The sequence below is a fragment of the Notechis scutatus genome, chromosome 9, assembly GCF_049901735.1.
Source record: "Notechis scutatus isolate UNSWTSFEM ecotype Mainland chromosome 9, rNotScu1.2, whole genome shotgun sequence".
NCBI classification, from domain to species: domain Eukaryota; kingdom Metazoa; phylum Chordata; class Lepidosauria; order Squamata; family Elapidae; genus Notechis; species Notechis scutatus.
In genome coordinates this window covers 6,556,667-6,579,250 of record NC_142017.1, presented here as the reverse complement: position 1 = coordinate 6,579,250, position 22,584 = coordinate 6,556,667, and the positions used below count along the sequence as shown (strand labels likewise).

The window sequence follows — 22,584 nt, the reverse complement described above, 5'->3', positions numbered from 1 at the left end:
CAGTTAAGTGAGTTTTGCCCCATTGTTACGACCTTCCTTGTCACAGTTGCTAAGTGAATCATTGACAGTTAAGGGAATTCAGCTTCCCCGCCAACATTGCTTGTTCAGGTCACAAAAGGTGATTTGGATGACTCTGGGATATTACAACTGTCATAAATATGAGTCAGTTGCCAAGGCTCCAAACTGTGACCTTGTGACCATGGGGATGCTACAATGGTCATAAGTGTGAGAAATTGTCATAAATCATTTTTTGCAGTGATGTCATCACTAAATGAATGTGGTCAGTTGAGGATTATCTGTAGGTTGGTTTCCTTTGTCTCCTTTGACCTGCTGGGTAAACCAAAGGATTTGCAGTATAGATGAAGGCTAAGATGTTGCTGGACTCCAATTCTCGGTGACTTTTAGAAAAAAGAGACAGTATTGTGGGAAATTGGGCCTTATGGTTTGTCCACATCTGGAGATACCACTGGTTGGTCCATACATGATCAAAGCTACCATGATTAATCTATACTTGGAAATTGAGCATTGAAGGCAAAACATCTTCCATATCAGATCAGATCTGGGAGAAATGGCAAGTCCATTTCTTTTCTTTTCCTTTGGTCGAAGTTTTGCTAGGGTTGAGTAATTCTTCTTCTTCTTCTTCTTCTTCTTCTTCTTCTTCTTCTTCTTCTTCTTCTTCTTCTTCTTCTTCTTCTTCTTCTTCTTCTTCTTCTTCTTCTTCTTCTTCTTCTTCCTCCTCCTCCTCCTCCGACTTGTCATTCTGTGTTTTCCCGGGCTTTGTAAGCTTTGTAGGACAAAGAACAGTTAACTCCCTTCTAATTTATCCTGGTTAGAAGCTACCAGGTACAGAAGTGGTAATGTGTATGCTGTAAATGGAGATCAATAACAAATTAATGCTTCTCATGTTTGGAGCCTCCCCTTCCAATCGTACTCTTTTTTTTCCCCTTCTTCTCCCTAGCTCTCTGATTCGTGCTGAGTTTGTAGATTGCTTAACCTAGTCTAATAAAACTATAATGATTTGAGGTTTGCCTAATGAATTTCTAGGCCTTTGCCAGCAGACTCTAACTGTGAAGGGAGATTTGAAAGGCTCCTATAATGAACCAGTAAAATGAGGGAGAGCTATATGCTTAATATGAGTAGCCCACCCAGATTATATAGCTATATTTATATAATTTGCAGTGATGCTTTCATGACTGAGGCCTCTATCGTGTCACAAAGCCAAGTATTTAAAGGCAACGGGTTTTTTTTCCTCATGCACACCATGAACAAAGTATGCCCAGATGGACATCAGCTGAGATGGAAAGGGGAAAACAGAGCGAGGCTCTAGTGGTGGATGAGCAAATATTTTTTTAAAAAATATTTTTATTGTGTATTTTCCTTTATTATACATCACATTTCCAGTTTTGCAATGTCAATGTACCGGCTACATCCTTTTTAGATATCATATTATACACACCGAGGTTATAACCATCATTCTCATAGTCATACAGTGTTGTAGTCTTTTTTAAGTGCATAGGATTCAGTGGTGGGATTCAAAAAATTTTTTACTACCAGTTCTGTGGGTGTGGCTTGGTGGGCATGGCAAGGGATGGATACTGTAAAATCTCCAGTCAAAGGTGATATTTGCCGGTTCTCTGAACTATTCAAAATTTCCACTACCAGTTCTCCAGAATTGGTCAGAACCTGCTGAATACCACCTCTGATAGTATTGTACGTCATACTTATAACTATTGTTTTCATAGTTGTACCATAACACTTCATACATTTATCACTCTATATGCTTTAGTCTATAGTCACATACAGTCTGATAGTGATATTGCTTACAGTATATATTCTTACATATATCTATATACCTGTATTTATTTCTATTTTGTTAATCTTCTTTTGTTATTAAGTTACTAATCTCTGCATTAATCTGAATCTTTAAGGCACCACCAGTCTGGCTATGAAAATCCACAAGTGAAAATATTTAGAGGTTCTGCCAATTCAGTGGAGCGGTTTTAGATGATCTTCATTTTCTCTCCTAATTCAGAAAATAGTATCCTCTTCATATCTGGGATACACTTATCTGAAAAAAAAAAAAAAAAGATCTTCACACATTTTTAAAAGGTTTTTAGAGATCTTTCCATGCGGCGATTTTGTCCAGTGGGAATCCAGGAGAGGACTTTTTCAGAATCCAATCTTTGAAGATCTCAATGAATGTATTTGAGGGCTCCTTAGTGCCCTCTGAGCTTGGTTGCTTTCATGCAGACGTTTCATTACCCAACTAGGTAACATCATCAGTGCCAGTGAGGAGTGGGGTTTGCTCTCAATTTATATTTATATTGCCACTAGTTCTTTGTTTGGGCTGTTTACTGTTTGCTTCTTCTAACCAAAGATCCTGTAATTCCAACCCTAGGCAACCCACTAGAATATAAACTATGAACAAATCCCATTCCTTACTAGCACTGATGATGTTACCTAGTTGGATAATGAAATGTCTGCAAGAAAACAGTCAAGCTCAGAGAGCACTAAGGACCCTTCATTTCAACCCTAAGCTACAAATCTTTCTTTCTTTTCTTTCTTTCTTTCTTTCTTTCTTTCTTTCTTTCTTTCTTTCTTTCTTTCTTTCTTTCTTTCTTTCTTTCTTTCTTTCTTTCTTCCTTCTTTCTTTCTTTCTTTCTTTCTTTCTTTCTTTCTTTCTTTCTTTCTTCTTTCCTTCCTTCCTTCCTTCCTTCCTTCCTTCCTTCCTTCCTTCCTTCCTTCCTCTCCTTCCTTCTTCCTTCCTTCCTCTCTCCCCCACCTCTCCTTCTTCCTCCCTCTGTTCCTTCCTTCCTTTCTCTTTGGTACAAGCACTGATGATGTTACCTAGTTTGGGTAATGAAATGTCTGCAAGAAAACAGCCAAGCTCAGAGAGCACCAAGGACCCCAATAGTTCAACCCTAAGCTACAAATATCCCCCTTTATTGGAATGAATGGATTTCCTTTACAGGTAAAGATAAAGGTAGAGGTTCCCCTTACACCTATGTGCTAGTCGTTTCTGGCTCTAGGGGGCAGTGCTCATCTCAGTTACAAAGCTGAAGAGCCAGCGCTGTCCAAAGACGTCTCCGTAGTCATGTGGCTGGCATGACTGAACACCAAAGGCGCACAAAATGCTGTTACCTTCCCATCAAAGTGGTCCCTATTTTCCTACTTGCATTTTTACATGCTTTCGAACTGTTAGGTTGGCAGAAGCTGGGACAAGTAACGGGAGTTCACTCCATTATGTGGCGCTAGGGATTTGAACCACCGAACTGCTGACTTTTCTGATCGACAAGCTCAGCCTCTTAGCCACTGAGCCACGGCTTCCCTCTATACAAAGTATAAAAGGATATAAATCAACCAAGGATCCTGTCATGCCCCTGTTGGAGACTGATTCCAAGGAAGAGGAGGAACAGCCAACAGGGAGTGGAAGTGTGGTTCTGGAGGTTGAAGAAGACGCTGGGGAAGGGCAGAGGCAGGCTGGGCAGTCAGAGGAGGACCCAGGCCCATACCTTCTTCATCCTAGGGCACGCAGGGAGGAGAAGATAAGGGGGAGATGTGAATGGTGTGGTTTATGGGGGAGGAAAGGGCCTTGATCCTCTTCATGGGCTGCAGCTGTGAGAACTGGTTAAAAGGACAGACATGCGTATGGGCCAGTGCTGGAAACAAAGCGTGGAAATATCTCTAGTTTACGGTTCCTCTCTGAGTTTGGCGTCCTTCCCAGTGTGTGTTCCAATATCTGTGAATGTCTTCAAGCCCTTATCTTGCCTGGTTCCCTTAATTACTTCAGTGTGATTTGTGTTGTTTTTACTCTTATAATTTATAGACATTTTTAGTTTAAACGGCATTTCTGTAACTGCTTGTGGGGAAGTTTTTTGTCTCCAGTCAAGGATATTTGGAGCTTTGAAGCAAAGTGAAGGAATAAAAGAGGCTTCACCTGTTTTTGTGACTGTGTTTATTTTGTATCCCACTCTGGGTCACCACAGATCCCATGGACAAGGCAGTTCTTCCTTCCGGTCAGGCTGCAGATCTCTTGGAGGTCCCCGGCTCAGCTAATCACAGCTCTGTGATTTCCCCCAAACAAAAAAAAAAATTAATCCAAGGCAGAGATTCTTGTACTGTGAGTCAGAGAGCCCTGGAGGCTCATGAGCAAATTAAGGAGGTCACCTATTAAAAAGGACTTTCACATGGAAAGTTGAAGCCATGCCAAAATGGACAAGCCAAGAGCAAGGTCAGGATTTTTTACAAGTGCAATTAGGAGCAAACCTTGATTTAGAAGAATGGAATTAAAAGTAAGAGTGGTTGTTTCAAAATGATAGCTCAGGCTTCAGGAATTGCTGAACGCTCAAAAAGCCCATGCTTTCCATAAAAACATGGACTCTGGTTTTTTTTAATGCTTTGTTTTGTGGTTTATTTTCAATGAACAGGTTCTGTTTTTAGATGGCTACAAGGTTGTATCATTGTTTTATCTGATATATTGATTCAAGTGTCATTATTAAAAGGAATGGGTGTGCTTATTTTTCTCCCAGTTCTAATTAAATCTTTAGTTTCATTCATTGGGCAATTACAGAAAATCATTTATCATCTTAGGGCATCATGTACTGCAGAATTTAAGATTCTAAGGACTAAATGACATGTGTCATCTGAAGAACACAGAGAGGCCAGGTCCATAGAATTGCTAAGAGTCAGATAATACTCTTCCTCTTCCTCTTCCTTTGTATTGAAGGCAAAAATCTTCCAGATCAGATCTGGAAGAAATGGCAAGTCTATTTCTTTTCTTTTCCTTTGGTCAAAGTTTTGCTTGGGTTGAGTAAATGAAATACTTCCTCCTCCTCCTCCTCCTCCTCCCCCTCCTCCTCCTCCTCCTCCTCCTCCTCCTCCTCCTCCTCCTCCTCCTCCTCCTCCTCCTCCTCCTCCTCCTCCTCCTCTTCTTCTTCTTCTTCTTCTTCTTCTTCTTCTTCTTCTTCTTTCTTCTTTCTTCTTTCTTCTTTCTTCTTTCTTCTTTCTTTCTTCTCTCATCCTCATCCTTCTGCCAGAGATTGCTGATTCCTGGTATAGACAACAATGACTAAATTGCCTAAGGCTATTTATTACATCTACGTCTAAGAGAGGTAAGATGAAATCTGAAATGGTTGAGCAAAGGCTGTACCCCTTCCATCTTTCTTGCATCCATATCTGCATATTCTCCCAACACATCTCATCCATTCATGGATAGGGAGCGAGAGAGAAGAGGGTTGGGATACAATAAAGATAGCTTAGAGATCAACATAAAAATCAACTTTGATTGTCTTCAAGGGACTGAAAGTCCAAGATTCATACCAGAACTACAGACCATGCAAAAAATGACATTTGGGGTGTGATCATGTTGGGAGAAGCCCAGCTCCTGTGACAGCTGGTTGTGTGAAAACAGCAAATATGTTTCATCAACTGGTAAGGCTTGGCTGCTATGAATCTCACCTATGCATTTATGTGTTTTTAAGGCACTTCTTTCCATTTGATGGAATTTAGGATTTACATATATTTGTCACTATAATATATTCCAGGACACACAAGCATATTGTTATTTGGAGTTTTATCCATGCTTGGATGCAGGTCCCATTAAAAAATCTGGAGTTCCAATAAAGCTTATCCTGTCAATCATTGTTTAATGCTGGCTTAGTGCCTATGCCAAAGGCATTTGTTTTTTTTTAAAGGAACATGAAGTTCTTTGGTTGGTTGAACAGCAAGAGGTTGACTCCATGGGTTTCTAACCTTGCTTTCAAAGGCAGGGTTTGAATTTTGAAGATGACATTTCAATTTCTGGGCCTTCTAGTCAGTTTCCTCTTCCTTTTCCACCCTCTTCTTCAAAAGACTTTCTTTTTGTTTCTGAACCTGTGGAGAATCTGGTTTTTATTTTATGTCCTTAGACTTCCGAGGGACAACTGAATCAGGAAATATATTAAACTCTAACTGCTCTTCCCTGCTTTGTTTTGTTTTCTTTGCAGAGATTCTTAAAATAATTCCTCCCAGTGGGGAAAGCAAACTGTATATCAAATTAAAATGGATCCTGGGAGGTCACATGTCCCTCCCATCAAACAACAAATATCTGGTGAGGAGGAGGCTCGCAATTCAGAGGTTTTTGAAACAGCAAAGGGAGAGCCGATAAATAATTAAATGCAACATATAAGCCTGTGAAAAATAAGAGTTTTCAGCACCAAGGACAGTGTAGCTTCCACCACCACCAACAAAAAAAGCTTCTAAGGAAAGAAAAAACAGTAGAAGCAACAACAAAAAAAGAGGCAGAGCAGAAAAATTTTAAGGGTAAAACTATAAAATACGGCTGAAATGTTGATATAGCACAGCACACGTGTGTTTACTATGAAATCAGTATTTCCAAACTGCGGTTATATATTTTGCCCAATCCTTGTTCACTTAGAAGTTGTACATCGTTTAATTGGGTTTGTTTTCAACTATCAGAACGCTAACCCTTTTAATGTTTACTCCAAAACAAAGCTGGTTTATTTTAGCGATACTTACTCTGTACATAATATGGCAGTTCTTGTTTATTAATTAATCAGGATGCAGCATCTAGTCAAATCTGGCTTGGAAACTAAGTGGAATGAGGAAGGAAGGAAAGGAAAGGAATCCTTGCGGATTTTACTCCGCTCGTCATTAAGTAACTATATGGGGTAATGCTCATCTCTGTTTCAAGGGCCATAGAGCCAGCACTGTCTGAGGATTTCTGCAGTCATGTGGCCAGTATGATGTCTCAGAGCACTGTTTCATTCTCACCAAAGTGAGAATTTATCTACTCGCAAGTGCATGCTTTCGAACTGCTAGGTAAGCAGGAGATAGCCAAAGATGGGAGCTCACCCCATTGTTCAATGGTCAGGTCTCAAACCTGTCCTGTCGGCTTTCCAGTGTAATGAGTATAATGAGGACACTCCTGCAAATCCCAGGATTGTTGGCTAGACTGGGAAACTGAAAGACACTCGAGAAGAAAGCTGTCACAAACCAGTTCTGTAATATTCCCAAGAAAGCTTAGATAATTTCAAGAAGCTAAGGAGTTGACCATTTTTAGATTGGGTATCCTATTTCCAGCTAGAACTTCTCTATGTGAATGATGGGGAGCTTTTTTTGTTTCTAAATTCCATCCATTTTTTAACGTACATTTTCTGTACTGTTTTAACTTGCTGTGTTATTCCTGGAGAGCCAGCGAAGAATGTTGGTGGCCTTGGAACAAGTCCTGGTCCTCTTTAAACTTAGATGCCGGTTGGGCGACCTTGGGCCAGTCCTTCCCACTTAATCCATAACAACCTCAGACTCTGGGACAAGCCATCTGATAAACTAAGAATGAGGAAAACACTTTGAAGAAACAATTAAACCTGCAACCAAGTAAGGACAAGCACAAAGAATATGTTGGTACTTTATTTATTGTTTTCCACTTTGACCATCTATCCTGTTGAGATATTTTACGAGAAACAGAACACAAAAGCTTTTAAAAATAATCAAAATGCAATTGATTGAAAGCTGCTTGGGACCTATTATTACTCAACCAACCACCTCCATTGCGCTGATCCACCACTGGGGCCCCAAGACAACTGTTAGAGCCACATCTTTAGACCCTTATGAGACGATAGGAAGGTTGGGGCCATACTCACCTCCTTAGTTTTAGGTTGCTTCTCTCCTTGATTAGTTTCCATTCATTGTTTCTTGTCCTGCCTTCTGGTGCTTTGGAAAATAACAGTTAACAGATAATCAGAGTCGGAAGGGACCTTGTAGGTCATCTAGTCCAACCCCCCACCCAAGCAGGAGACCCTGAACCATTTCTGACAAATGGCTGTCCAATCTCTTCTTGAAAGTCTCAAGTGATGATGCTCCCACAACTTCTGAGGGCAAAGCTGTTCTCTGTTTTAAAAAAACTTCTGGTGTTGGAGCATTTACAACTTCTGGAGGCAAGTTGTTCCACTGATTAATTGTTCTGAAGTTGTGGGTGCTTCATCACTGGAGATTTTCAAGAAGAGACAGGACAATCATTTGACTGGAACGGTATAAGTTTTCCTGTTTGAGCAGGGGTTAGTCTAGCAGACCTCCAAGGTCCCTTCCAATTATGTTATTGTGCACTGGGTATTCTGTATTCTGTGTTACTCACTTCAGGGAGGTAAGTTGTTCCAGAGAGCAAGAGCAACTGCAGAGGAAGCCCCCCTCCTGGATCCCACCAGCCAAAATAATTGGGTTGACAGACCCCCAGCATCAGAGGTGGCATTCAGCAGGTTCTGACTGGTTTTGGAGAAGCGGTAGCGGAAATTTTGAGTGGTTCAGAGAACTGGCAAATCCCACCTCTGACTGGCCCCTCCCCCATCTATTCTCTGCCTCCCAAGTCCCAGGTGATTGGCTGGGTCTCCTTTTGTTGCCCTGCACAGGAGAACGGAGCTGGAAAGCAGGTCAGTGGGGTGGGGAGGGAATGGGGATTTTGCAGTATATCCTTCCCCTGCCATGCCCAAGCCACGCCCACCAAGCCAAACCCACAGAACCAGTAGTAAAAAATTTTTGAATCCCACCACTGCCCAGCATGCCTCTTCTACTGGTACGTATGGGACGGGCCAATTTAAATACATATTCCATCTGAAGATTTAAGTTTAAAGTTGCCTCAGTTAAAGCAGCCCCCCCCACCCCCAAACTGTGGGTCTGACCTGAGGAGTTTGCCACCAGGCTGCAGAAATGGGCCGGCCACTCACGCAAAACCATCTCTCCCTCCCCTTCACACCAGTCCACAAAGACGGAAACTTTGGTGGATTCTGCTTTCAAGAATGCTAAGAAAGCTGGACAGTAGGAGGGAATTCATAATATCTATTTTTTTGTTTTGATGTTTCACTTTTGATCATCCAGCTATTAATCAATAGAGGTAGGCACAGTTATTATATCTCCATGTCTCTGCGGAGGTGTCGTGTTTGGTGTGCGCTGTGTGTTATCAATCCAATTTACTAGACTCCTACAACACCCCGAGTGATAAATGGCCGAGTTTGCACCGTTGCATTAAGCTAAATTATGGCTGATGAGTCTGTGAGTTTATATATGGTGCAAACACCTGCCCCCCCCCCCTCATCTAGTACAAATTTAATTCTTTGTTATTGCTGAATAAAAGTTTGTTACAGCTTTGTTAATGCCCATCCTTTTCATGCAACAATAGACAACCTAGTCAATGGCTTAGACCAGGGGTGTCCAACCTTGGCCACTTTAAGACTTGTGGACTTCAGCTCCCAGAATTCCTCAGCTTTGCTGGCTGAGGAATTCTGGGAGTTGAAGTCCACAAGTCTTAAAGTTGCCAAGGTTGGACACCCTGGCTTAGACCATTGTATACAATGTGGATGAGATTCTCAGAGTCCTTGCTTGCACTGCATAGGAGAAGGTTTTGAACCCTCTCAACAAACTTCAAAAGACAAAGCAGTGGGTATGCCCAGTGTGTAGAAAAGAAACAGTGTAACTATGATCTTTTCTAAACATGCACTCCTAGCTTTGAGCCTGTCCTGTATTACTCAAAACTGAGCCATCTTTCGTATGTTAAGGGGCTGAAAAGTTTAACTGCTGTTATAATCTGTGCAGTCTCATGTTAGAACAAATAAATACAATTGTGGTAGGAATTAGCAATTCAAGTAGTGAGGAATATTTGCGGGTGGGGAATTAGAATAGAATAGAGCTGGAAGAGACCTCGGAGGTCTTATAGTCCAACTCCTTGCTCAGGCAGGAAACCCTACATCATTCCAGACAAGTGGCTATCCAGTCTCTTCTTAAAAACCTCCAGTGATGGACCACCCACAACCTCTTGTGGCAAGCTGTTCCACTGGTTAATTGTCCACACTGTTAGTGCATTTCTCCTTAGTTTTAGGTTGCTTCTCTCCTTGATTACTTTCCATCCATTGTTTCTTGTCCTGCCCTCTAGTGCTTTGGAAAATAAGTGGACCTATAGGGAGAACCTACATCTCCTCTTTTCTTGATCACAGGGTTCACCCAACTATTTCAGATACAGGCTTAAGAACAAATTATTCATAAAGCAAACATCATCATTACCATCATGTGGCATCATCTAAAGTAGCATTTAAGTCTAAATAACATTGCTTGCATGTTACTGCAGTAACCCTGAAAAAGACGACTTTATAATCATGCTTAATGCTTTACTTTTCCTACTAAGATCCAGTAAATTGTCTAAGAACTCAGGTCAGGAGGCACAATGAGCATCATTCTTCGAATCATGAACTTGAATTACAGCATTTATCTTCTCGTGGAGAGGAAATGGACCAACTCTCCCAACCAGCTTAAAATTCTGCTCCTCAGTTTGGGAAGGCTTCCAAATGGTAAGGTTGACACCCAAACCCGTCAAGACACTGGATGAAGGAGACCAAGAAAGGAAAATATTTGTAGCTCAGGGTTGAAATGAAGGGTCCATGGTGCTCTCTGAGCTTGGTGGTTTTTGTTGCAAGACGTTTCATGACCACAACTAGGTAACACCAGGAGAAGATACCCACTGAGAAGGAACATCACTCGTGGCCTGAATTCTTCGAAGTGCCAGAAATGAGCTGAGCAGACAATCAACCTGCCCAAGCTGCACACACTACCGGAAGCCATTCAGGAGCGGGCAAAATGCAAAGACTCACATAGAACCAAACACATTTCAGCAGGGAGACACAGCTGTCACGGTTATTTGTCCGTAGTTCTCATCCACACAAAGATTTCTCAGAAGAACTGGCTTGTCAGCCACACACCCACTTCCCATTCTCAAGTCTGTTTGCGAAGGGAGCTATTAACAAAGACACTTCTTCACCCTAACAAAAGGGAGGGTGACAGCAAACATAAAAAGAATAACATTGCTTATTAAGCTAGAATTAACTGCCCTCTTAGGAGCTAATTAAATTTGTTCTTGGAACCCAGGGCTTCTTGAGCAAGGGAGGGGAGAAAAGATAGAAAAACCCATCCTGTTTTAACTATATAGCAGCCATTGCCCATGTCATGGCTGCAAATAGACATTGGCAGTTCACGTCCGATGATTAGTTTGATTTATCGAGGAATAATTCCATCTTGAGGGCTCAGGCAACAAAAACAGAACAGTACAGTAGGAAGGAGATTCAGGTCTATTTATTTCTCCGTCTCTTCCCCTCTCCTCCAAGAGGTCGGTTTATTTATTTATTCCACCAGGTTTTTTTTTAACTTCACATTATGATTCGAATACAATCCAAAGTGTTTATCTTAACTGCACCTTGATCATAAAAGTAGTTATTTTCTCTAGAGGGCTGCAAAAATTATAGCATTTACATCTTTGAGATACTTTAAACAAAAATAATACTAGCAATTAATGAACACTAGCATTTTAGGTCTATCGCGGAAGGGGTTTCCTTGTTCTTTTATTATTTTAATAAGACAGCTGTAGAAAAGGGGTTTTGACGGAGAGATTATATGCTATAATACAGGATACAGAGGGAAAATTTGTCACCTGTGTCCGCTTAAAGGAAAAAAGGGGTCTTCCCCCCACTTCAGGACTTAATCAGCCCAGCAATGTTTGCAAATTGAAAATACAGTCTCTAATATTGACCAATTGACTCATCACCACCCATTCCCTCCTCTCCCATTCTTGAAAAACAGCACATAAAATAATGGGAAGAGAGACAGAACAAAGCCAGAGATCAAATACAGTTAAACGGAAGTCTTTACACTGGGAGTCCTTGAACTTTTGTTTCATTCAGTCTTTCCAAGAAACTGGAATTTGTCAGAGATGGAATCGTGGGCTGGGGCCTCTGCACACCCAACGCACACGGTGGCATCCTGCTTACGTATTCATTTATTGTTGTTGCCTGTTGCAATTTCTTTCTTGTATTTTTTTTCTTATTTCTTTCTAGGTTTGGCTACGGTTGCATTAACCGGGCCAGGTTTTTGATGTAAGAGAGGGAGGGGAAATGATGAAATGAAAAGGCCATTCAAAGAGGTTAAATGGTCAATAGTCACAATTTGTCTTTTGAGGTGAACTAGGAAAAGTTTAGTCTATTTTCTGTAGCTGAGCCACATGTTGACTAGAGGGAGAAAGAACCAACCATCAAGCAGTTGGAAAACTTCGCATTCGTTCCAATTTCCATAGCAATAGGGCAGGCTAGTTCATGTATCTACCTACATTATAGTGACATACATACATAAATACATGCGTGTGTATATATGCATGTGTGTGTATGTGTTTGTGTGTGTGTATTCTTGTCTGCTTGCTAGCACTCATTTGCATGACATTTCTTACCATGGCACCATATATTCAAAAATATTGTTTTTTTTCTTTAAAGTTAAACTCAGGGAGAGAGTTAAAAAATATGTATACATATACACATATATATATAGATATAGATATAGGTATAGATAGATAGGTAGAATGGTAAAAACAAGCCGAGATCCATTGTACAAGGGTCATGTAAAGCAAAACAAAACAAAACCAAAACCCTGGAGGAATGGGAAGGTTGCAAAGATACAAAAGACACACTGAAAGTGAGGAAATGATGGATACAACATCACCAGATTAATGTAGAGGACGCTAAAACTGCTTGTAAAGAAAAGAGAGCGACGTTATTGAAGGATGTCCACCGCCAGCATCTCCCTGACGGCTGTCCGTCTTGTTATCGAGATCTTCCAAGCACAAAAACCTCAGAGTCAGAGCTTTAAACTTCTGCGATAGGGTCTTATCCAGGTGTGAGTGCAGTTTCCAAGTTCCTTTGATTCAGGGGTTGGAAACGGTTAAGTGACTCTCAAGCTTATGTCTGGCTGAATTGTCCCCTGCCTCTTCCTCCTCCTCCTCCTCCTCCTTCAGTCAGTGAGTCATTTAAAGAGGAAAAACTAGAAATCCTGAGAAAGTGGAATACTTCCAGCCGCCCATCAAATTTCCTCGCTCCAGTTTTAAATAGACACGGTCTCCTTTCTCCATCTGGATCAAGACCCCGTTGCTGGCAGCTTCTCGTGTGACATCTTGGTCTCCAGCAAAGGCGGAAATTACCGGCCAGCCGTTCAGCATTAAGCTCACCTGGAAGCAAAGACAGAAGACAAGCCCACCTCCCCGTCAATGAAAGGAAAAGGGGGAACAAAGGAAGACTTTACCGAACAGATGTAGGCATGCACGGAGCTGGGAGGGGATGTTTTTAACTCAACGCATCCAGGAAAAGAGATTTCCTCCACCCACGGAGTCTTCATGACATACTGTTAGCTGCTCCTTCAATGAGGAATGTTGCAGCCAGGGCACAGGAAAGAATAGAAGTACAGCCTGCTACCAATTGACTCATTATTTTTTATTTATTTTTATTTATTTGGTTTGTCAATTGCTTACAAGATAATAGGTATAAGTAAAAACATAGTTATGAATACATGGATACATATAAGAAAAATAAAAGAAACAATAGGACAGGGATGGTAGGCACATTGGTGCACTTATGCAGGACCCCTACAGACCTCTTAGGAAAGGGGTGAGGTCAATAGTAGACAGTCTAAGGTTAAAGTTTTTGGGGTTTGGTGAAGAAACCACAGAGTCAGGTAGAGTTTTCCAGACATTGACCACTCTGTTGCTGAAGTCGTATTTCCTTCAATTAAGTTTGGTGCAATTAACCTTGAGTTTGTATCTATTGTTTGCTCTTGTATTGTATTGTTATTGTTATTAGCTAGTCCTCCTCATGTTTGAAAGGTAGTAGGGCCGCAGACATGGGGAACTGTGGGTAGACCTGCCCAGGACTACTCTTCCAGCAATTATCTTAATAAAAACAGTTGCATTGTTATCTTTCCTAAATTTGTGCTATGGAAAGATGCACTTTGCTGGGTTCTGTCAACTCACGGGATAAAGATCTTCAACAGCAGCAGCAGAAGAAAGAAAGAAATGTAAGAAGAAGAGGCACAGGTGGCTTAAGAGGTTTGGGATTTTGGACAGTATCAAAGTGTCCCTCTCTGTAGTTTTTAGAAATGAATATCAGACCTTTCCTTCTTTTCTCTATCATCTCTTCTCCCTCCCTCCTTCCTGCCCTTTCTCTCTCTCTCTCTCTCTCTCTCTCTCTCTCTCTCTCTCTATCTCTATCTCTCTATCTATCTATCTATCTATCTATCTATCTATCTATCTATCTATCTATCATCTATCTATCTATCTATCTATCTATCTATCTATCATCTATCTATCTATCTATCTATCTATCTATCTATCTATCTATCTATCTATCTATCATCTCTCTCTCTTATCTATCTATCTATCTATCTATCTATCTATCTATCTATCTATCTATCATCTATTTCTCTCTCTTATCTAGCTATCCAGCCATCCACCCATCCACCCATCATCTATCTATCTATCTATCTATCTATCTATCTATCTATCTATCTCTATCTATCTATCTATCTATCTATCTATCTATCTATCTATCTATCTATCTATCATCCATCCATCCATCCATCCATCCATCTATCTAATCTATCCATCTATCATTATTTCTGCTGCCAAATCAAATTTATTTGCAATAACAAAAGTTATGGATTTATTTATTTTTTGGCTTTAGCACTAGTGTAATTATCTTTCAAAGCCCCAGCTTCTCAACTCGTCATTGTATAAAGTTATAGACAACCAAATAAGAAGAGAGAAAAAAAAAATACACAGATCCGATTGTTTTAGGGATCTCTAGAAGAAGAAGAAATAATGAGGTCATGTAAGTGCTAGGAGCAGTGGGCTCAAATTTGACCCCCTCAAATTTGATGCATGTGGATCACGGCTGAGATTCCAGCATGGAATACAGACAGCCCCTACTCTCTGTATGGTAGGATGGTCATTTTCTTTCAGGAAATCTGGGTGCTTCGTCCCATACTAAATCTTTAAATGTGACACAAGGGAGATACAGGAATAGTCTATGAGGCCAGGGCATGGCGTGGGGACAATTATTCTTTTGTGGACCAGCAAAAATGCTGAAATCTTGATCAAGGCAAATGTGTCCCAACAAAGATGACAGCGTTCTTCGTGAGGAATGTTAGAAATTCAACCCTTTCCATACCTCTAAAGCAGGGGTGTCCAACCTTGGCAACTTTAAGACTTGTGGACTTCAACTCCCAGAATTCCTCAGCCAGCTTTGCTGGCTGAGGAATTCTGGGAGTTGAAGTCCACAAGTCTTAAAGTTGTCAAGGTTGGACACCCCTGCTCTAGAGCAAAATCTGCCACAGCCAGTAATTAAAGTTCCCATAAATGCAATTTTCCTTCTTCTTGTGTCATTCTCTCTGTGTTTCCTTAATATTTACTCCCCATCTTTCTACACATATGTGCACAATCCTTTAATTATAAACAAAAGGTAGGTGAAGGTTTAATAAAACCCACAATCACTATTGCCAAGTGATATGGAGATAGATAGATGATAGATAGATGATAGACAGACAGACAGACAGACAGACAGATAGATAGATTTAAATAAGGCAATTCCTCCCCCCTGTTTTTAGCATTTAAGTCAATCAAGGAGACTGCGATAAAAGGAAAAAGGAATTGGCCCTGGATGTAGAAATCTCTAGCCTTTTTGGAAGAACTGAGCTATGGCTTCCTAAAGCAGACTTCAACACTGTTCTTAAAGAAGTATGTATACATTTGCCCCTTATGTGTAGCAAAAGAAAGAAATTGTCATTTATGGTGCAACCTGGCTGCACACTTGGGCTTAAATCTCATTCAGTTCAGCAGGATGATTTCTAAGCAAACCTATGCAGGACTAGACATTTTACCTGTCCATTTTCAGGTGTGAAGTTTCGCCTTCAAATTCAGAATTTAGAGAGAAAGAAAAAGGCTGTATCTCAAAGATTCAGGAAGACCCACTATGACCAGGAGACAATCAGTGAATCTAAATTCTCCATAGTTCAAGATTCCAAATAGCTTAATTTCCATTGTGTGTGTATAGAGGGGTGTAGTTGAAAAGAAGGAGTTCCAGAGTTATTGGGAGGCACATACCTTAGATTAGATTAGTACAGATCAGGGGTCCCCAACTCAGCTTCATGGACTGGCACCAGTTCATGGCATGCCAGCAATCCGGTCGCGCAAACCAGCCAAGCCCCATCTGTGGGATGGAGGCAGCGTGCAAAACCACACCCCCGCTGGTCCCTGGAAAAACCTTTCTCCATGGAACCAGTCCCTGGCACCCCAAAGGTTAGGAGCCATTGATATAGAAGACTAGACTAGATTAGACTAGACTAGACTAGACTAGACTAGACTAGACTAGATTAGATTAGATTAGATTAGATTAGGAGGTGTTGGTTGAGGTTCTTTAGATGGTACTATCACACCAACCATCCCAATTTACATGTTCACAACCCTTTCACTTGGTTATAGAATTAACTCATGGAGGGACACAAGGTACACTAAAACATAAATTAACTCATCAGGCTGAATTCTTTTAAAATGCTAATCTCACCTAACCAAGAAGAAACCAAAGTGAGAACCCAAGAAAACCCAGATTAGAGCTGGTTCAGGTTTGCATATTATGCATTGAACTCTACAGATTGTGTGAACACAGCCTTGCTGATCTTTTCTCACTTCAAAGAACACAATTTTTAATTAGGTCCCAATTATACAGACAAACGTTCCTTATAAAAAGCTGAAGGGTTGGGGAATATGCTGTTTATGCTACTCTACCATCAGCAAATTCTGGGGGAGTCTAGCGTTGCTTCTGTGCCTGAGAGATTTAGCTTCTGTCGGGTGGCTGTTCCAACTTTCTTGGCAAAATGATCATTGGACGCAAGCCAGACTTAAAAACTCACTAACATGTTTTTCCCTCTTCCATGTGTTTGTTTGTTTTGCTTAGCAAAGAGTTTTTAAAAACTCAAATAGTATTTTGCAGCATTTCCTGTTGGTCTAAAAAAACAACAACCCAACATCTTCATGAAACATGGTTTCCATCGAAAAGATAAGCTTTCCCCAGTCATTTGTCTGAGAGTCCGTAAAGAGAGCAAGCATGAGTTAGAAAGTAGCTCCCAAGAAGGGGTGTTTCTGTTCCTTTTTACAATAGTCAAACTACAGGTCTAAACACAATGCTTTTCCCCCAACGAGGACAGCAGACAATGGATGAAAGAGCCAGGGATGTATCAATGACAAGAAATGGGATTGTGACTGTTGAATGACAGATGCACTAAACACAGTTTGCACAATTGGAAACGTGCTTTTTCTCCAAGATGAAATTCCGTCAGCCAGGCAACCATTCTCTATCTCTAGAATCTGAGCATGTGTTTATGTATTCTGCAATACAAGATAATTTTGAAAATAAAACCTGAATTTCAGATCATTGAAATTAATCCAACTTACTGCTAAGTAGACCTGACTGGGGCTCATGGTTTTGTCCACACTTATCTTTAAAAATGACCTCCCTCCTTTTATTCCACATACTGGATTTACAGTAGTAACATATTTTATGCTTTTTATGAATACAACTTCATCTCACTTAATTTCTTTCTGGGAGAAAGTTTAAAGGAATGTTAAGGAGAAGAGAAGAGAAGAGAAGAGAAGAGAAGAGAAGAGAAGAGAAGAGAAGAGAAGGGAAGGGAAGGGAAGGGAAAAAAAAGAAAGGAAAAGAAAAAAGAATAGAAAAGAAAAGAAAAGAAAAGAAAAGAAAAGAAAAGAAAAATTTGGCTTCCCTGCATGGATACGATCTGTATATTAGTAAGAGAGCACATTCTCCCTCATTATTAAAGATGTGTTCTTGGAAGAAAATCCAACTTTATAAACGGGGAAGCCTTTTTTAAAAAAAGCAACTGCCTGAATTTTAGCACAAAATACTGGAAACATGAAGACCTTAAACAAAAAGCAGAAGAACACTGAGACTATTTTTTTCTATAAATCAGAAAGGCTCAATTTAGGGAGGATAGCTTTTGGCAACTGTTTTCAGATCCAGAATGGTCGGAAGCTAGACAAAGACCAAGCTGAGGAACCGGACAGATTTATAAACGATGATAAATAATAGGATCGCTCATTATTCATTTCATTTTTACTGCAGCCAGTAAAGAGCTGAAGCATGAAAGTAGCTGATTCCAAGAAAGCTTTAAAATCAAGAGCAGGATTAAACTTCAGCCTTCCAGGGCCCAGCATACTATCTTCACTTTTGCATTATTCTTGGCCAGATACATGAGAAAATATACTGTATGAGTGTATATTGTTCTATCATCTGTTTGTCTGTCTGTCTGTCTGTCTGTCTGTCTGTCTGTCTGTCTGTCTATCACCTCTCTCTCTCATCTCTCTCTTTATATCTATCTATCTATCCATCCGTCCATCTGTCCATCCGTCCATCCGTCCATCCATCCATCCATCCATCCATCCATCCATCCATCCATCCATCCATCCATCCATCCATCACCTCTCTCTCACCTCTCTCTTTAGATCTATCTATCCATCTATCCATCCATCATCTATCTATCTATCTATCTATCTATCTATCTATCTATCTATCTATCTATCTATCTATCTATCTATCTATCTATCTATCTCTCTCTCTCTCTAAATCTGTATCTGTATACACGTTACTCCCATAAATCTTGCCCATGTAGTATAATTCTGCAATGAAAAACCCAGCAACCATTTCCACCGATTTACACAGACCTGAATTTCAAAATCCGCAAAGCAACCCCAACACACACACTCCTACACACACACACACACACGGGTATTCCATATCGAGAAATTGGCAACTACCTTTTACCGGATGGTTCCTGGCACGCGATTTCTGCACTGAGCAGATGATGGATATCACACACACTCACTTATGCCTCGACATCAAAATACACATACAAAAATGTGTGCCTGCACAGACACACACACTCCTCCTGGCAGAGAGCTTCAACATTTATTGTGCAGTCCTGGAGCTAGGCAGGCTGACTCCAAAACACAGCTTAATTCAAAGGTGTCAATTTCTCACAGGTGAGTTGAAAAAAGTTGGTCCCTCTCATTCATTCGCATAAATTAGGGGAGGCAGCTGCTTTCCCACCCAGGGCAAAAAAAAAAAAAAAAAAAGGAAAAGTTCTCAGTTGAAGAAGCCATGCAATCTCACCTGGATAGTCTGCCTGTTGTACACCTTGACCACGTGGAAATTAAAGCTGTAGATGCCCTTCCGGGGAGCGATGAAAGTGCTGCGTTCAGAGTCGAAGTTGAGCCCAATGTTGACCAGCACCTACGGGACGGAGGGAAGAAAACAGAGAATGGGGAGGGTAAAGAAAGAGAGAAAAGGGGGAATATTGCCCAGGTATAGATCAAAGTTTTTCTTTAAGGTCGTTTCTCTGCAACCATCCAGCCTTCTTTCCTTCTCCTTCTGCTGTCCACTCTGAAGGTGAGACTCCATTCTTACATCTCCCTTTTCACCCTCTTCCCTGAACATAGAGATGCTAAACCTGGGTTAGGTAACCCTCGCCAGGTTCAGGGCTGCTCCTCCCCAAGGTAGGTCCATAAATCCAGATGCTTGGGATGGAGAGGTGTTGTAGTCCCAACTGGAGGGAGACATCTGGCTTTGTGGCTGAGGACTTGACTACCCTACCTGTTCTCCCCCTAATATCGGGGTGTCTTCTGGAGAACTGAAAGTAGGGGCTGAAAGTGGCAGAAGAGGAGGAAGGCATCTCCATCTTCTATGCCTAAGTGCGCCCTCCCTTCTCCCACCCCCGTAAAACCCTCCTCCCCACTTGCCCCCCTTTCCCTGACCCCCCCTTTAAATACCCCCTTCCTGGGTTTTTTTTGGGGGGCCCTACCTGGTCGAAGTAAATGATCATGGTGCGATTGCTCATCTCCGACGGCTCGTGGTTGGTGCTGCGGATGGCCGAGAAGGCCACTTTGGCGCTGCCCGACCGGACCGAGATGCCCAGCGCCGTGCCGGTAGGATCGGAAGCCGGGTTGGAGTCACACACCACCAGGCACTTGCCCTCCAGGATGATGGGCTCCGTCTCGTTCTGCCCCATCGCCACGCCGGCCAGCCAAGCCAGGCTCAGCAGCTCCAGGGCCAGCATCGTGGCAACGCCAACGCCAACGCCGCGCTGCTTCCCTTCGCCTTGGCTTGTTGGCTCGTCCCGCGGCTGGCGGGGCTTCTCCGAAGGGACGGACGGACGGGCGGGCGGGAGGGCGGGCGGGCTGGCTGAGCCCCCGCTGCTTCCTCTGCCCTGCCCTGCCCTGCCCCTTCCCGGGCTCGGCTCCTGCGCTGCCCCGGGCTCTCTCGCCTCTAGTCCGCCAGCAGGGCCCGCGACGCCCCTCGAGGTGCGGAGCGCAGCGCCAGCGGCCCCCGACAAGGCGCAAGCGGAGCGCTCCGATGCATAGTGCGGCGCAGGGAAAAGCGGGGGAGTTGCGAGCGAGCGAGCCGGGTCAGCAAGAGGGGCAAAGCGAGGAAGGGGTGCGGGGACGGGGACCCCTCCGCTGCCGCCTGCGACGGCGTCCACTAGCCCTCCCTGTTTGGCTGCGCTCGCTGCCTGCCCGCCCGCCCGCCCGCCCGCCCGCCCGGCTGGCTTGGCTGGCTCTCTGCCGCAGCTCTGGCCCGACCGCTCCCCGTCGCCCGACCGAGCACACAAAAGCCGCCGCGGCGCGCCTCTCCCCACCTTGCCTCTCCCCCGCCAACCCCAGCCCTTCCTCAGCGCCGGCCCCGCCCCGCCCCGGCCCCCGCCCGCGCCCAATGGGCAGCCGGAGCGCTCGCGGCCAGCCAATGGGGTCCCCGTCCGTCTCCGGCGCGCCCCCTCCCTCCTCTCCCCGACGGGTTGTGGGGGAGGCTTTTGGTGCACCCTGCGATTAGGTGGTCGAGAGAGCAGGTGGCGAGGAGGAGAAGCGAGAAGGCGCAGCGGTGTGGCGCCGGACGATCGGGGCGCCCGGCCGCGCATCGCCCACGCCGGCCCAAGGGGAAGAGGGGGCTGCTCGCGGCTCGGCCGGCCCGGCCCGGCCCGGGCGGGGAGGGTCTTCCGTGGAGCCGTCGCAGGTAAGGAGCGGGTGGGGGTTTAGCCGCAAAGGAGCGGGATCCTGAGCGAGCCGTCCGGGTCCCTGCGCGCTTTTTGGGGGACAGGGCGGGTTGGGGGTGGGTGGAGAGATGCTGCGCTGGCATCCTTTGGGAAGGATCGGAGCCCGCTCAGCTTCCTCTTTAGGTTGTTGGACGGCTGGCGCGGAGGCAGAAGGGATGCGCGCTCAGGAAACGGCATCCTACACTTGGGGTGGCGGTCGCCTGGGTAGCGGAGGAAGGGGGAGACCGTCCCCGAGGTTCCGCGACGACGGGCAAGTTCGAAGGAGTAACTTAGCTGAGCGAGAAGGAAGGGGGATGAAGGGGGAAGGTGGGAGTGGGCTGAAAGTTTTGAGCTGGGGAGGGAATTGAGAGGTTCACTTTTGGATCTGGTGTGATAGAAAGTGTGTGTGTGTGGGGGGGAATCCCTTGAGAGGATGAGTCATAGAGGCCACCCTCCAAAGTTCTGGATACCTTTAAGAACCTTGCGCCTTCTGGAGGTGCTGGAGTAGGACAACCTCTCCTAATCCCCCGAGCGAAGGACTGCCTGTCAATCCCACTTCCCAAAATCAAATATACGATCAGGGTACCTGTTTTGCTTTCATGGTTTTGGGTGTTTCATCCTGTAGGCAGCTTGAAGTTCAGATCTGAGGTCAACTTTTTGAGCCTGGCTTCCAAAGTTTTGGAGGCACAGCTGCTTTCCCCAGCTGGCTGATCTGACATAGGAATGGATCATGGAAGGGGAAAGGGAATGTAAAGGATGGGATGATATAATTCACTGGAGGTAACCCGGCCAGCTCTGTATAATGCAAAGAGAGAGAAAGAGAGAGAGAGATCTTCCTTAAATCTTGAGGAATTGATGCCAAGAGATATGAATGCTCTGATGTGATCACTAGAAACTATCCTAAAACAATCACTTCAGGTGTTGTGACATCATTGTTAAAGATTGTACAAGTGCCACTTGTGCATTTTTTAAAAAAATGGATAGGGACACAGGTGTTCCTTGGTCCAAACTGGCTATTTCAAGGATTGCAGCCAGATTTGTGCTATTAGTACATTCGTGGAAGCCTTACCTGATATCTCAGCCGTCGAGTGTTGAATATGGCCAGAAATATCCCTTAAAAAAAATCAGCCAGTTGCATAATCAAATTTTATCCATCCTTACTCCTATATCAAAATGCAGAAGAAGGAGCTATAAAGTAAACCCAGATTTGAGTTTAACCCTAATGTAATTGAATCATACAGAAATACAGGGCAGGATGGGGAGGAAAATTAATTCTGGAAATGTTGTGAGCTCATTTACACTGAACTTTATTCACAATTTTGCACTCTGCTACTCATCAGTATATTCAAGAGGGCCATGGGTCTCTTGATGTCATCATAGCCATATCTCTACATTCTTGACTTGACATTAATTTGTATAAAGACTTTGAGAGTTGCTTATAACAAACATGGTGGAGCAGCCAAAGTATATTTTGTTTACTTTGGAGTGATACTTAGTAGCATTGTAATTGATCCTTCTACATTGTGAAACTCCAAAGTAAACAACTTCATCTTTTGATCTCTTGTTCTCTGCGGCTGAGAGAAAAAACATTTAAAAGCCAATAATTATTTGAAAACTATGACTTTCTGGTTCTAGAATTTC

General features: G+C 43.1%; 1 protein-coding gene across 1 annotated transcript; it reads right to left on the bottom strand.

The window, feature by feature from the left end:
• Nucleotides 1–11,546: 11,546 nt before the first annotated feature.
• Nucleotides 11,547–20,078, bottom strand: CBLN1 (cerebellin 1 precursor). Its single transcript, XM_026675897.2, has 3 exons — nt 19,720–20,078; nt 19,032–19,151; nt 11,547–13,024 (listed from the first exon to the last, which is right to left on the bottom strand). The coding sequence occupies exons 1-3, from the start codon at nt 19,972–19,974 to the stop codon at nt 12,827–12,829; spliced, it is 573 nt and encodes a 190-aa protein (XP_026531682.1). The 5' UTR covers nt 19,975–20,078; the 3' UTR covers nt 11,547–12,826.
• Nucleotides 20,079–22,584: the final 2,506 nt, after the last annotated feature.